General features: G+C 38.9%; 1 protein-coding gene across 21 annotated transcripts in view; it reads right to left on the bottom strand.

Annotated features, from left to right (window-relative positions):
* Positions 1-14,976, bottom strand: part of Hdac8 (histone deacetylase 8) — a 235,006-nt gene that overhangs the window by 38,053 nt on the left and 181,977 nt on the right. For 10 of the 21 annotated variants that reach the window (XM_021250500.2, XM_021250492.2, XM_021250491.2 and 7 more), the window contains one exon: positions 8,686-8,736. The exons of the other annotated variants lie outside the window; for them this stretch is intronic. In XM_021250500.2, the coding sequence (XP_021106159.1) occupies positions 8,686-8,736 (51 nt within the window). The remainder of the gene's footprint in view (positions 1-8,685; positions 8,737-14,976) is intronic. 21 annotated transcript variants of the gene reach the window in all.

The following is a 14,976-nucleotide window of genomic DNA, read 5'->3' on the forward strand; positions in this document are numbered from 1 at the left end:
AACTCCAAGTGGAAATGACTAAGAAAACTGGAATGGAGTGGGAGGGAACAAGAGGTTGGAAGTGATGGGGATGGGAGTGTGAGAAAGGTGATACAAAGGAAGAGATAAAAACGAGGGGGTTAGACTGAGGAGGTGAAGATGGAAGAACCAAGGAGGAGGCAGAAGACACACGGGCAGGGTAGCTGCCACCTCATAGCAGTCTCCCTGTGGATCAATGTTTTCCTCAGGGTGCACTTTTAGGGGTTTGGGGGAAGTGTCCTGGTTAAGATTAGTATCTTCCTCACATCACTGCTGATCCTCAAGTTTCCACTACTGGAGAAAAAAATTCCTCCTTCATAAATATGTGCAGGCCCAAGTCTGGTTATATCATATGTCTGTTAATCAAATGAGTATTTTGGAAACAAGCCTACACATGAAGCTTTTTCACATCAAATTTTGCTTCAGCCAAGTGTGGGAATGGAAGAAAGGATATTGTTTTACCTGGCTTATTGCTAGACAAGTACTAAGATGACTTTGCAAACTGATTTTGGATAAGCAAGTATTTCCTTGGCTTGATCCTTATACTATGCCAAGCAACTGCCCTCTCTCCATCTCTTTGCTGCTAAATTTCTTAAAACCCCTCTTTTCTTCACTGCTTTGGTTCCCTCATTCCTCAGACAGTCCAACCCACCGCAGCCTGGCTTCTTCACACCTCCATTGCACTGTTGTTTGGAAGGGGGTGGCAAAGAGACATCAGCTTGTTGGCAACTCTCATTGATTGGTAATAGCTTGCTTGGAATACTGTGTTGAGGAGGATTCTGAGGCAAGATCTAGATTCAGCAGGAAAATATGCCATGATCAATTTGTAACTTATCCATACAAGTACACAGTGGGTGAGGTGGGGGCTGGAGTCATATGTGTCCTATATTTGCTATTCTTGCATTAGGAAACAAGAAGGACCTCCTAATTATCCAACCTTATGCCTTCTTTTCAGTTATCACTAATCTGATTTGACCTCTCATCAGCATATGTCATGAATCACCTCTTTCTTTTTGATACCATCTTCTGCTTCATCACTACTGCTTTCCTTGTTCCTTCTCAGTCTCCTTTCCTGGATCCTCTTCCTTCATCTGTCTGTGAAGTGCAGGACCCTTTTGGTTGTACCCTCAGCCTTTTCTCTCTCTGTAAGAGTACACACTCTGTTGCTATTTTAATTATATCTGTGCAGACTCTGGGTTCAGTCAGTATTTGCTCTAGCCTCTGACTTGCATTTATAATTGTCTGCTGGACATTTCCACGTGAAAAACTTGAATTCTTAATACTTAATGTGTTTAAGTAGAGCTAATTCAGTATAAATCCTTTCAAAGAGAATGCTCTTTTTTTTTTGTTGTTCACTCAGCACTGTAGTTGAGTCCTACAAAATGATAAGCTCCTTGGTAAAGATTTGTATTTATGATCTGAAAGGGTTAGTATCCTTGTGCTTTGTTTAGAGGCATTAGGTTTTGTGCCTTAAGATACCTACAAGGATACAATTTAGGGGATCTCTATCTCTGAAATTCCCATTGTTTGATAAGCAATGATTTTTCTCACTATTTGTCAAACAAACAAACAACGCCTATATTTAACTATGTGCAAGGAGAGAGGAAGAGGCACAGGATACCCCCAAGACTAGCATTTTCTTTCAGGGTCAGCCTGATAGCAAGTATGATACTTTGGATATTACAGTATTTGAAAACATTCACTGGTTATCTCTTGGGGCAGGATGCAGTGTGGTGGGTGCTGGGGAGACAATGCTGAAGCAGATACATTCTTTGGTCTTGAGGAACTTTCTGTCTAGTAGGGAATGTGGACAAGTGCAGAAGCAACTCCAGTAAGAGGAATGTCAGAAGTGAGTCATTTTTCTAGGTTGGTGGAAATTACTAATTCTGACTGTGGGGGCTGGATAATGAATAAGGCCTCATGGAGATGGAAGGCAATGGAACTGAACTTGAAGGATGAGTAAGATCTAAATAGGAAGGGAGAGAAGGTAAGAAAGGCAGAAGAAGCAGAATGAGGACAGTGACGATACAGTCAAACAAGTAACCAGAAATAATTTATAGAGAAAGAACAGAAGAGTATAGCACCAGTTCAGCCCTATAGTTAACTCTCTGCTCTGAATAACACATCTTTCTTTCATGATGTATTATGACAGATTGATTGATAGGCTTCGCAGAGAGAGGGCCAAGCTGTGGCTGGATCTGATACTCCATGAGTGGGATTTCTCTCTGATGGATCTATCTGCAGCACGGTTCCTGCTTCCCTAGATGGGCTACGTTCTTCCCTTATGTTCTCACAGCTCAGCTCCTACCTCCTTTCTAGCATTTATCAGATTCTAGTGTAATTGTTTGTTTATATGCCTCTCTTCCCGATTAGGCAGTGTTCTCATCAACGGTGGGAACTAGGTCTTATTCTTTTCCTTACCCCTAAGATTTGGCACAGGCCTGGTGCACAGTAGGTGCTCCATATTTTTTTTGCTGGGTTAATGAATGAGACTGACATGTGGCCAGTTGGGCCTGGTCATTGTCAGCAGCTGATATTACTTACCATGAGAGATACATGAAAAATGAAGGGCAGCCAGAATAGATGAAAAACAGGAAGCTCTAGTGACATCATTAAAAAAAAAAACCAGAGAACGCGGAGGTAATCATAATCATTCCCACTCAGGCTTTAGCAAATGACTCTTACTTCTGAGCAGACTTTTTTGACTGTTCTCCCATTCACTTTCAAAAACCCAGTCACTGAAATGATTCTAATTATTACGGTCAGTGCCATATCCAGGAAACACTTAGTTTACAAGCAATTAAAATACAAGCAATTAAAATAGATTTATGCAGGTTGAACTTGATCCTGCTGGTAAGGATGCAACTTATATCCTGGGGGGGAGTTGCTCACCAAGGTTGCACTTTATCACTCTTCATCTACTATACTACTTTGGTCTAAACCTGTCAAACACCTGGAGGTACCACTGAAGGCGAGTGTGAAGCACAGTGAAGCTGGTCCACAGTGGTAGGCTTTGTGCTTCTCCATTGCCAGCTGTCCTGTGAATGTGTGGATGCCATCCTGGTGTACCTACCACCAAGGAAAGTAGCACAGACCATTCAGAAGGCTCCTCAGAGCTATGATCAGGGTCTTGGTGTCCAACAACATTAGAACCACTTAACCCTTCAAAGCTCAATCCCTGCACTGAGAAAATGGGGACACAAATCTTACCCTATCAACCTTAAGGGTTGTTTGTGAGGCTCAAAGGAAGAAATTTGGAGGAGAGCACTAGAGATTAGTCAAATGAATGCCCTTCACTTCCATTACAAAAACTCCAACTTGTGGTTGATGGGCTCTGTATATAGCTTTACTCATTAGTAAAGGTACACTTAGGCTTGTCTTCTAATAGTTTATTTAAGAATCTACGCAAGGAGCTGGGTGTAGTGGCATGTGTCTGTAATCCCAGCACTCAGAAGGCCGAGGCAGGAGAATTGCTATGAGTTTAAGGCCAGCCTGGGCTCTATAGTGAGTTCAAAGTCAGTTTGAACTACAAAATTAGACCCTATCTCAAAATTAAAAAAAAAAAAGAAAAAAGGAATCCACATAAGGATGATTCATCACCTTGCTACACTCAAACCGACAGAGTTCTAATGTCCTTCTAATGAAGATGGCAGTTGGCAGCTAAACAAACATACCATTTGGTTGACAACAGATATGGGGCACCAAATATCTAGCATGTGTCATATAGGTATCACCCAAATCTGTGCCATCTTCTCTGTGGTGGGCTCTACTTTCTTGGGTTTGACTCTAAGGAAAAAAGACCTCTTTTTGCCACTGCAAGAAACCTGGAATAGCACACAGTGAATCCATTCAGTTGGCCAATGTGATTGGTTCAAAATTTAGTGCGAATAAAATGAAATGGCATATTACAGTATGAGCTTTTGAGCTAAGTTCCCAGGAACTGCAAAAAGGCCAACATATTGCCACAAAAGGCAGGGAAGCAAAGGCACAAAACCCATAATGGGAGTGATGGTTTACCTTGAAGTCTGATCTTAAATTATGAAAGGCCATGATATACATTAATGCCAACCTGTTTGCCCTACCTCTGCATAAAGGATCCTGGGTTCCTTCATGCTGGCACAATTCCTTGCTTTTCTGTTTGACATTCCCTTTGTAGAGAATGACTGGACCTCCGTTCTCAGCTTAGACCATTCTTACTCATCTTTCAAGATCCTGCTCAAATATAACTTCTTTGAAGTCTTCACTGACTCCCCAAAGGCAGAGTTTCTTGTTCTCTCCCCTGTGCTTCCACATGGGCTTATATAGTCCTTGGACTCACTCTGGCGTATTTGTTTGCATGCCCTTCTTTCTCATTAGACTGCCAGTACAGATCCTAGGGGCCAGAACCACATGGGACAAAGATGCTTTCTTAGTAGAGAGTAGGGTACAGACTTCACTTAAATCTGGCTGAATGAATGAGCATTTGAACAAACACAAACTGAACTCATGTACTGGGTCTCACAGGATCCAAGGAGAGGCCCATTAGGCAGTGATTGGATATGTTCTACCTGCTTCTTCAACACTGGGTTTACTTTTGCTTAGCAGCTGCCTTGGTGTGGACAAGTAGCAATAAATCTGCTGCCAAAGGTGGCCTGACAATGTGCGGAGGAGCTAAGGCCTCAGGGGCCTCCTGGTCCAGTCCCTTAGGTTCATCTATAGTTCACAAACATGAGCTAGAAAGTACTGCTTCTCACTTTCACCCCTCACTCTCTCCCATGCTTGCTACTCAGGAACTTGCCCAGCAGCATGGATAGCACCATTTAGTACCTCTGAAAACTGAAAATACTTCCATTACTACAGAGAAAGGTCTAGTGGATGGAGCTTGACCAGGCCATGGCTCCTACAGAAGCTCTGCTCAGCATCCACAGCCTCCAGTTCTCCTTCTGATTCTGCTGATAAACCCAATGACTTTGAACATATTGGCTCATTTTACATTACTCCTCTCCAAAATGGGAAGAATAATGAAGATGTTACATGGGATGAGTCAGTAAGAAGCCTGACTAAGGTCCCTGTGGATGGGGAAGCAGTGGTTGACACTGACAGAAGCTCTAGGATTTTTTTTCCTGGTTTTTTGAGATAGGGTCTTGGTGTGTAGTCCATGTTGGCCTTGAACTTACTATGTAGCCCATGCTAGCCTTGAACTTGCAGTGATCCCCTGCCTCAGCCTCCCAAATGTTGGGATTATAGGTGTGCGCCACCATGCCCAGCATTTTGTTGTTTTTGTTGTTTCTGTTTGGTACTATGAATCACTCTGCCTCAAGCCCAGATATTCAGCCCACGGACAGGAAGGGCAGACAGGCAAGCAGGCATTGTGGATGAGACAGAAAAGTAGGAGAAGAGAAAGGACAAGGTAAGATGTTTAATTGCAAGCTTGCTAGCAGCTGGTCTCCCACTCCCTGGTAAGGACTAGAAGCAACAAGCTCTGCAGTCTATGCCCACTGAAGCGGTTTAGTATTGAACTAAAATAAAACTTGTGACAAAGTCAGTCTGACACATCTTTAATGGTACACATAATGATTATTGTGCTATAGTGCAATTTGGCATAATGGTAAGCAACTCCCAGGAATATCTGTAATTACTGTTACTTTTCCACAGCTGAACCAAAGATTTACTGTATGAGGTCAGTCAGTAGGGAGGTAGTGACTAGGGGTGGCTAGACAGGAGGCAGAGCACAAACCTGGTAACAAGGCATTTCTTTGGTTCTCCTCTCTCTCCCTACCCCATTCCAATGTGACAGTTCCTTTACCTTTTATTGGGGAACAGAAAAAGATCTGATGAGGAGCTTGGGTCTTGAATGGCTAGCTCCTTTCTCTGGCCAGGAGGAGGCCATCTTGAAGCCCCCAGGACAGTGGTGATGAACCTATGGCACATATGCCACAGTGAGCCCACTGTATCATTGAAAGCTCTAAAAGGTTCGCCATCACTGCCCTAGGGATAGGGAATCTGGGCTGTTTAGAGGGGTTTCAAGATGACTAGTCCCTGCTTATCCAGGAAGCCTGAAATATTGCCAAGTAGCTTTACAAATGAAAAGCACAAGAGAGATGTATGGGTCTTATATGGGTCCAGTTTTTTTGAACAAATCCTTGTAGAAAGATATTTTTAGGACAACTAGGTAACAGATACCGATATTAGATGATATTAAGGGATCATTAATTTTGTTGAGTTTGATAACAGTTTTGTGATTATGTTAAGAAAAGGTACTCATTGGGCAGGGAGTGTAGATCAGTGGTAGATTTTTAGTATGTTTGAGGCCCTGGGTTTGACCCCTAGCAGTTCCCCTCCACCAAAAGAAAAGATCCTCATCTGTCAGAGATACATACTGAAATATTTACAGACCATCAGCTGTGAAATGATATGAAACCTGGGATTAGCTTTAAAATTTTTCTGGAAAAAATGGAAGATAGAAGAAATAAGAATGATAAATGTTGACAATTGTTGAAGCTGGGTGATGAGTACATAGGGTTCATTATACTCTTCTCAGGGGATATAGCAGTGGAAAAGCAAAGTCCTCAGGGAGAGAGCACACATTCCTATAGGAAGAGACAGTCAATAAACAAACAGATATGTAATATGGTAGAGAATGCTGCAAAGAAAAATAAAGTAGGGTGAAAGGGGTAGAGAATGTTGGGTAGTTAGTAGTTAGTTGCTCAGGACCAAACTTGCATGACACCTGAGCCCTTATGAGCTTTCTCAGGTGCCCCCTGCAACCAAGCTTTTGGTCATGCTGGACTCCATACCATTCATTCCTTGGGTTTCACCAAGGGATCCTGGGCCTCTTGACCTGTGTATATACTTAAACCTCATTTTTTTTTTGCTTGAATTCTTTTATTGGTACATTTTAGGTATACAATATGTCTACATTTATCATTGGGTACTTGTACCTGTACATGATGTATCTTGGTTCTTTTTTCCCCATTACCTGTGCACCCTTCACCCCCTCCACCCTTCCCTATTTACCTAGACTTTGTTTCCATTTTTTTGATTTCTCATAATTTTTCCTTTCCCTTCTTTCCTTTTCCCTGCCTCTCCCACTTCCCCTACTCCTTTGGACCTTTTCTTCCTATTTCAAATTATCAGTTAATCATTTTAATCATGGTAATCCTTATTTACACTTTCAGTTTCTCACACTAGAGAAACTATTCGGTATTTACACGTGTGCCCTAATTATTTCACTTAAGAGTATGGCCTCGATATGCATCCATTTAGCTATAAATGTCTCTAGTTTCTTCTTCATTATGGCTGAGTAGTACTCCATTTTATAAAAAACCCACATCTTCTTTATCCAGTTTCCAGTTGATGGGCACTTGGGCTGTTTCCAAGCTTTAGCTATTACAAACTGTGCTTCTATAAACATGGGTGCACATATATCGCTGTGGTATGATTCTTTTAATTCTTTGGGGAAGATACCAAGTAGGGGAATAGCTGGGTCAAATGGGAGCTCTAGTCCTAGTTCTTTGAGGTATCTCCATCCTGATTTCCATAGTGGTTGCACCAGTCTGCACTCCCACCAACAATGGAGCAGGGTTCCTTTCTCCCCACATCCCCGCCAGCATTTGTTATTGGTTGATTTCTTGATAGCAGCCATTCTTTCTGGGGTGAGGTGGAATCTCAGTGCTGTTTTCATCTGCATCTCTTGAACGACCAATGATGTTGAACATTTTTTCATATGCTTATTTTCTGCTTTTACTTCTTTGTCTGAGAAATGTCTGTTCATTTCAGATGCTCATTTTTGAATTGGGTCTTTGAATTTGGGAGGTCTGATTTTTTCAGTTCTTTATATATTCTAGATAGTAGTCTTTGGTCTGAGGTACAGCTGCTAAAATTTTTTTCCCACTTTGTAGGTTGTCTCTTAGCTCTGTTGGTGGTTTCTCTCACAGTGCAGAAGCTTTCTAATAAGATGAGATCCCAGTTGTTGATTCTTTGTGCTGGTTGCCGTGCCACTGAGGATTTGTTCATAAAGTCTTTTCCTGTACCAGTGTCTTCGAGAGTTCTCCCTAACTTATCTTCCAGTAAGTTTAGTGTTTCTGTTTTAATATTTAGATCTTTAATCCACTTCAATCTTAGTTAAACCTCATTCTTGACTTAATCATCCTCTCCTGACAATTCATATCCTCTTTTGAAATCTTTCCCAGGTACCACTTCCTCCAGGCCCTTTCCTCCTCCTACCTCCATGCCATCCTCCTGGGTCTTCTTTGCTTCTACAGCATCCTTGCATATAATCTATACAACAGGACTCAGCACTGCGGACTAAAATTCTCTTCTTGACTAGACTGAGCTCTTTAAGGATAGAGAGTACTATATGCCCCTTTATCTCTATGTAGCACAGGGCCTAGAACATAGTAGGGAACCTATATATGCTTGATGAATACATGAATGAATGGGTGGATGAAAGAATGAATATACTTTCTAGCAGAATGTCAGAGACTTGGGAAGTATTCTCACTTTAAATCAAATGCTGGGGAAGCAGAATGACTACTGTGTGCTTAGATACCAAAGGGAGAAATGGGATCAGTAGCCTTGGATATGTTGTAAATTCTGTGATGATAATGATAATTCACATTCAATATTTATTGTATAGATACTAGATTCCAACTGCCTGTGTTTAACTTTGGCTCTACTGTTTGTTACCTCTGTGATTTGGGGCAAGTCACTCACACTTCTGTGCTTCAGTTTTCTCATCTGGAAAATGTAGATGATGAAAATATTATATACTAAATGACAAAGTTCTGCAAGGCACTTAGAATAGCATCAGATATATAATAAATGTTATATAAGGGTTTGCTATGTTATTTATTACCATGAGCCAGTGACTATGCTAAATCTTTTGTTTATTCTTTCATGTTTACTGAGTGCCTGCCAATTCAAGGCCTTGGAGATAAGAGTGCCTTCACAGAGTTTACATTTGACCTAACTTTATCCTCACACAATAAGAGAGAGATACTGGACATAGTTCCATCGTACATAGAAGAAAAGTGAGGCTTAAAGCTATTAAATAAATTATCCAAGGTCACAGAGCTTGTAAGTTGAAAATTAAAATCCTGTCTCTGGTCTGTGTAACTATAAACACTGTTGTTCTAGAACAGGGGCCAAATCTGGCCTTCTGCCTTTCTTTTTCCTTGAGATATAATTCATCCTTTCAAAGAACATGACTTAGTATACTCACAAGGTTGTACAACCACTGTCTAATTCCAAAACATTTTCATCACTGCAGAAGGAAACACCATATCCATTAGGTATTTATTTCCCCTTCCTTCAGCCCCTGGAAACCACTTTCTGTGTCTATGGATTTGCATATTCTGGATATTTTATATAAATGCAATAATAAAATATATGGCCTTTTATGTCTTATTCATTTAGTGTAATGTTTTCAAGTTTACTCATACAGTAACATGTACTAATTAATACTTTATTATTTTTATTGTTTTTAGGTGATGGTCCAAAGTGGAAACAACCCAAATGTGTATCAACTGATGAATGGATAAACAAAATGTCTGTGTGCATGTGTACACACACACACACAGAATCATCCCTTGGTATTGTAGGGATCTATATCTATATCTATGTCAACTCAACCAACAATGGATTGAAAATATTCAGAAAAAAAAAGCATTTGTATTGAACATGCTCAGACTTTTTTTTCTTGTTGCCATCCCCTAAACAATATAGTGTAACAACTATTTCTATAAGGGACCTGAGCATCCTCAGATTTTGATATCTGTGGGAGTTCTGGATAAGCACAACTGTGTGTCTTAGTCTCCAAGAGTGCTGGGATTACAGACAGGTGTGTACCAACACGTACGGCTGGGTTCTAAGGATTTAAAAATGTATTCTGGAATACAAGTCATTTATACATGATTCACAAATATTTTCTCCCATTCTCTGGGTTGTCTTTTCACTTTTTTGATAGTGTTCTTTGAAACCAAAAAGCTCTTAATGAAGAGATGAAGTCTAGTTTATCTAATTTCTCTTTTGGTACCTTGGGATATTGGTGTCATATTGAAAGAAATGAGTCCGAAGTTATGAAGATTTATACCTATGTTTTTATCTAAGTGGTTTATAGTTTTTGCTCTTAGATTTAAGTCTTTGATCCATTTGAGTTAATCTTTGCATATGTTGGCTGCAGTTGTATTTGCCACCTGATGCAGAGTTTGTAAATAAAACAAAATTTTGCCAAACCAAAATTGTTTGCAAACAAAAGCATTCGTGAACTGAGGTACCATTGTACCTTTCAGTAATAACTCTTAATGTGAATGGTCTCAATTCCCTAATCAAAAGACACAGATTAGCAGAACAGATCAGAAATCAAATCTGACAGTAAGCTGTATACAAGAAACACATTTAGTCCATAAAGAGATTCATAGACTCCAAAAAAAAAAAAAAAAAAATCAAAGGACGGAAAACAACATTCCACGCAATGGGAACCTGAAAACAACTAGGGGGAGCTATCCTATTCTCAGACAAAGTGGACTTAAGCCAACACTGATCAGAAGAGGCAAAGAAGGTCACTACATATTAAGGGAACTCAGCAGGAAGAGATAAAAATTATAAATACATACGTACTAAACACTGTCACAAATAGATCAACTAGACAACTATCAACAAAAATATCAGAGTTGAAACAGACCTTTGAACAAATGGATTTAATAGATATCTGCACTGTTCCACCCAACAACAGAATTCACATTCTTCTCAGTAGCACATTTTCCAAAATATTTTCAAAATAGACCATGTACTAACCCATAAAGAATGCTTAAGTTAATGCAAAAGAATTGAAATTATCCCATGCATATTATCAGATCATAGTGCAATGAAACTAGAAATCATTGGCAAAAGAAGCCACAGAAATTATGCAAACACACAGAAATTAAACAGTATCCCCTTGAATAATCAATGGGTTACAGAATACATTGGACAACTCTTAGAATCAAACAATAATGCCAGTACAACACACCAGAACTTATGGGAGACAATGAAAGCAGACCTAAGAGGGAAGTTTATATCTGTGAATGCCCGTACCAGAAAAACAGAGTGAGCCCAAATAAATAACCTAATGATGTACCTCAAACTTCTAGAAAACCAACAATCCAAAGCCAAAGCTAGTACAGGGAATGAAATTATAAAGATCAGAGAAACAGCCCAAATGCCCATCAACTAGAGACTGGATAAAGAAAATGTGTTTTTTTTATAAAATGGAGTACTACTCAGCCATAAAAAATGAGAAATTAGAGACATTTATAGCTAAGTAGATGCACATTGAGGCAATACTCTTAAGTGAAATAAATAGGACACAGATGTGTAAATACCGAATAGTTTCTCTGGTGTGAGAAACTGAAAGTGTAAATAAGGACTAAATGTATAATAGGTCATGTGAAATAGGAAGAAAAGGGACAAAGGGGAAGGAAGTGGGAGGGCTAGGGGAAAGGATAGAAGGGAATGGGATTAATACGAGAAAATGGAAAAATAGGAACAAAAGTTTTGTAAATAGGGAGGGCTGGAGGGGTTGAAGGGAGGGCTGGGCAAGGGTGAAAAACAAGAACCAAGAGAGATTATGTAAAGGTGCAAATTTCCAATGATGAATGTCATTATATTGTATACCTAAAATGTACCAATGATTAGAATGAATAATCGATAATGTAAAATAGGAATAAAAGGTCCAAAGGGGTAGGGGTAGGGGTTGGGGTAGTGGGAGGCACAGGGGAAAGGAAAGAAGGGAAAGGAAAAAATGATGAGAAATGGAAAAAATGGAAATAAAGTCTTTGTAAATAGGGAAGGGTGGAGGGCGTGAAGGGAGGGCTAGGAATGGGGAAAAAATAAGAACCAAGATGCATTATATAAAGGTACAATTCCCAATGAGAAATGTAATTGTGTTGTATACCTACAATGTACCAATAAAAGAATTTAATACAAAAAAAAATAAAGATCAGAGCAGAAATCAATGAAATCTCAACTAAAAAAATCAATACAAAGAATCAATGAATTGAAGAGCTGGTTCTTTGAAAGAATAAACAAGACAGACAAACCTTTAGCCAATCTTACAAAAGAAAAAAGAAAAAAAGAAAAAGAACCAATATAATGCAATTAGAAATGAAAAAGGTGAAGTCACACTGCTGAAATTCAGAAGATTACTAGTAACTACTTTGAAAATCTGTACTCTAATAAATTGGAGAATCCAGAAGAAATGGATAGATTCCTGGATATATATGAATTACCAAAACTGAAACAAGAAGATGTAAAAACTCTGAATAACAGGCAACGAAATTGAAGTGGTAATAATAAAAAAAAAAAGATTAACTAAGAAAAGCCCTGGACCTCATGGATTCACCGCTGGATTCTACAAGAACTTTAGGGAAGACAATACCAATACTTCTCAAACTCTAATGAAATTGAGAGGGAGAGTACTTCCAAAATCATTTTTGGAAGCTAGCATTAGCATTCTGACTCCAAAACCAGAGAGGGATCCAACCACAAAAGAGAACTACAGGCCAATCTCTTTAATGAACATAGATGCAAAATTCCTTAACAAGATACTAGCAAAAAGAATGCAACAAATCATCAAAAGATCATACACCCTGACCAAATTGGCTTCATCCCAAGGATGCAAGGATGGTTCAACATATGCAAATCAATAAATGTAATATATCACATAAACAGAAAGCAAGGACAAAAATCACATTATTATCTCAAATAGATGCAGAAGAAGCCATTGACAAAAATCCAACATCCGTTCATCATAATGGAGAAACAGGTATAGAGGAACTTATCACAGTCTGATAAAAGCTATTTATGACAAACCTGTCAACATCATATTAAACGGGGAAAAGCTGAAAGCTTTCCCTCTAAAATCAGGAACAAGACAAAGATGTCCACTATCACCATTCTTTTTTTTTTTTTTGCTACCGCGGATCGAACTTGGGTCCTCCTGCTTGCGAGGCAGGAGGCGGAACCACTGAGCTAAATCTCCGGCCCCATACTATCAGCATTCTTGTTCAATAGAGTACTCAAAACATTAGCAAGAGTAATTAAGCAGGAGAAATAAAAGGAATATGTACAAAAAAGGAAGAAGTTAAATTATTATTTGCAGATGACACGATCTTCTGCAGAGAAGACACAGAAAATTCCACAAAAAGACTCCTAGAATAACCAAATTCAGTAGTGTAGCAGGATACAAAATCAGCACAAAAATTAATACTATTCCTATACACCAATAATGAACTCAGCAAGAAAGAAATTAAGAAAACAATACCATTCACAATAGCATCAAGAAAAATTAAATACTTAAGAATGAACCTAACCAAGGAAGTGAAAGACCTCTACAATGAAAAGCACAGTACTCTGAAAAAGGATATCAAAGAGAACATCAGAAAATGGAGACATCCTCTGTTCCTGGATGGGAAGAACTAATACTGTCAAAATGGCCATATTACCAAATTGATTTACAGATTTAATACAATCCCAATGAAAATACCAACAGCATTACTCACAGCACTATAGAAAATAATCCTAAAAATCATACGAACCAGAAGAGACCAAGAGTAGCAAAAACAATCCTGAGCAACAACAGCAAAGCATGAAGTATCACAATCCCGGACTTTAAGTTGTTTTATAAAGATACAGTGCTAGCAACCTCATGGTACTGGCACAAAAGCAGACATGTGGATCAATGGAACAGAATACATGATGCAGAAACAACCTCAGGCACATTCAGCCATCTGATCTTTGACAAAGTGGCCAAAAACATGTTCTGAAGGAAAGATAAGACTCTAACAAATAGTGCTGGAAAAACTTGCTATTCACATACAGAAGATTGAATCTAGACCCATATCTCTCATCATGTACTAAACTAAAATGAAAATGGATCAAAAGATCTAAATGTTCAAACAGAAAGAATCGCCTGGAAGATAAAATAGGTAAAATTCTTGTTTCCATTTTTTTCCTTTTCTCATATTTTTTCCTTTGCCTTCTTTCTTTTCCCCAACCCCTCCCAGTTCCACTTCCCCTTTAGACCTTTTCTTCCTATTTCACATTATCTATTATACATTTTGATCCTTATTTACACTTTCAGTTTCTTACACCAGAGAAACTATTTGGTACTTTCACATGACTGTCCTATTTATTTCACTTAAGAGTATGGCCTCAATGTGCATCCATTTAGCTGTAAATGTCTCTAGTTTCTCATTTGTTATGGCTGAGTAGTACTCCATTTTAGAAAAAAACCCACATCTTTACCCAGTCCCCAGCTGATGGACAATTGGGCTGTTTCCAAATTTTAGCTATTACAAATTATGCTGCTGTAAACATGGGTGCACATATATCACTGTGGTATGATTCTTTTAATTCTTTTGGAAAGATATCCAGCAGGGGAATAGCTGGGTCAAAAGTCTTTGTAATAGGAAGGGGTGGAGGGGTTGAAGGGAGGTCAGGGGCATGGGGAAAAAATAAGAACCAAGATAAAGGTACAAATTCCCAATGATGAATGTCATCATATTGTATACTTAAAATGTACAAATAAACTTAATGAAAAAAATTCTTGAAAACATAGGTATGGGCAAGACCTTTCTGAACACAACCCCAATTGCACAAGAAATATCATCAAGAATCAACAAATGGGATTATATCAAATTAGCTTCTGCACAGCAAAGGAAACAACCAACCGAGTGAGTGACAACCTATAGAATGGGAAAAATATGTGCTAGGTATTCTTGGGACAGGAGAGTAATATCTAGAATATATAAAGGACTGAAAATATTAGATGCCCCCAAAATAAAAGACCTAATCAAAAATAGGCAACTGAAATGCATGACACCTCTCAGAAGGACAAATGGCCAATAAATACATGAAAAATGTCCAACATTTCTGGCCATTACAGAAATGCATATTAAACCAACACTGAGATTCTATCTTACTTCAGAAGATATGGCT

Source organism: Heterocephalus glaber, unplaced genomic scaffold (genome assembly GCF_053883595.1).
Source record: "Heterocephalus glaber isolate CG9 unplaced genomic scaffold, H.glaber_assembly_v1.0 deba00001145, whole genome shotgun sequence".
Lineage (NCBI taxonomy): Eukaryota > Metazoa > Chordata > Mammalia > Rodentia > Bathyergidae > Heterocephalus > Heterocephalus glaber.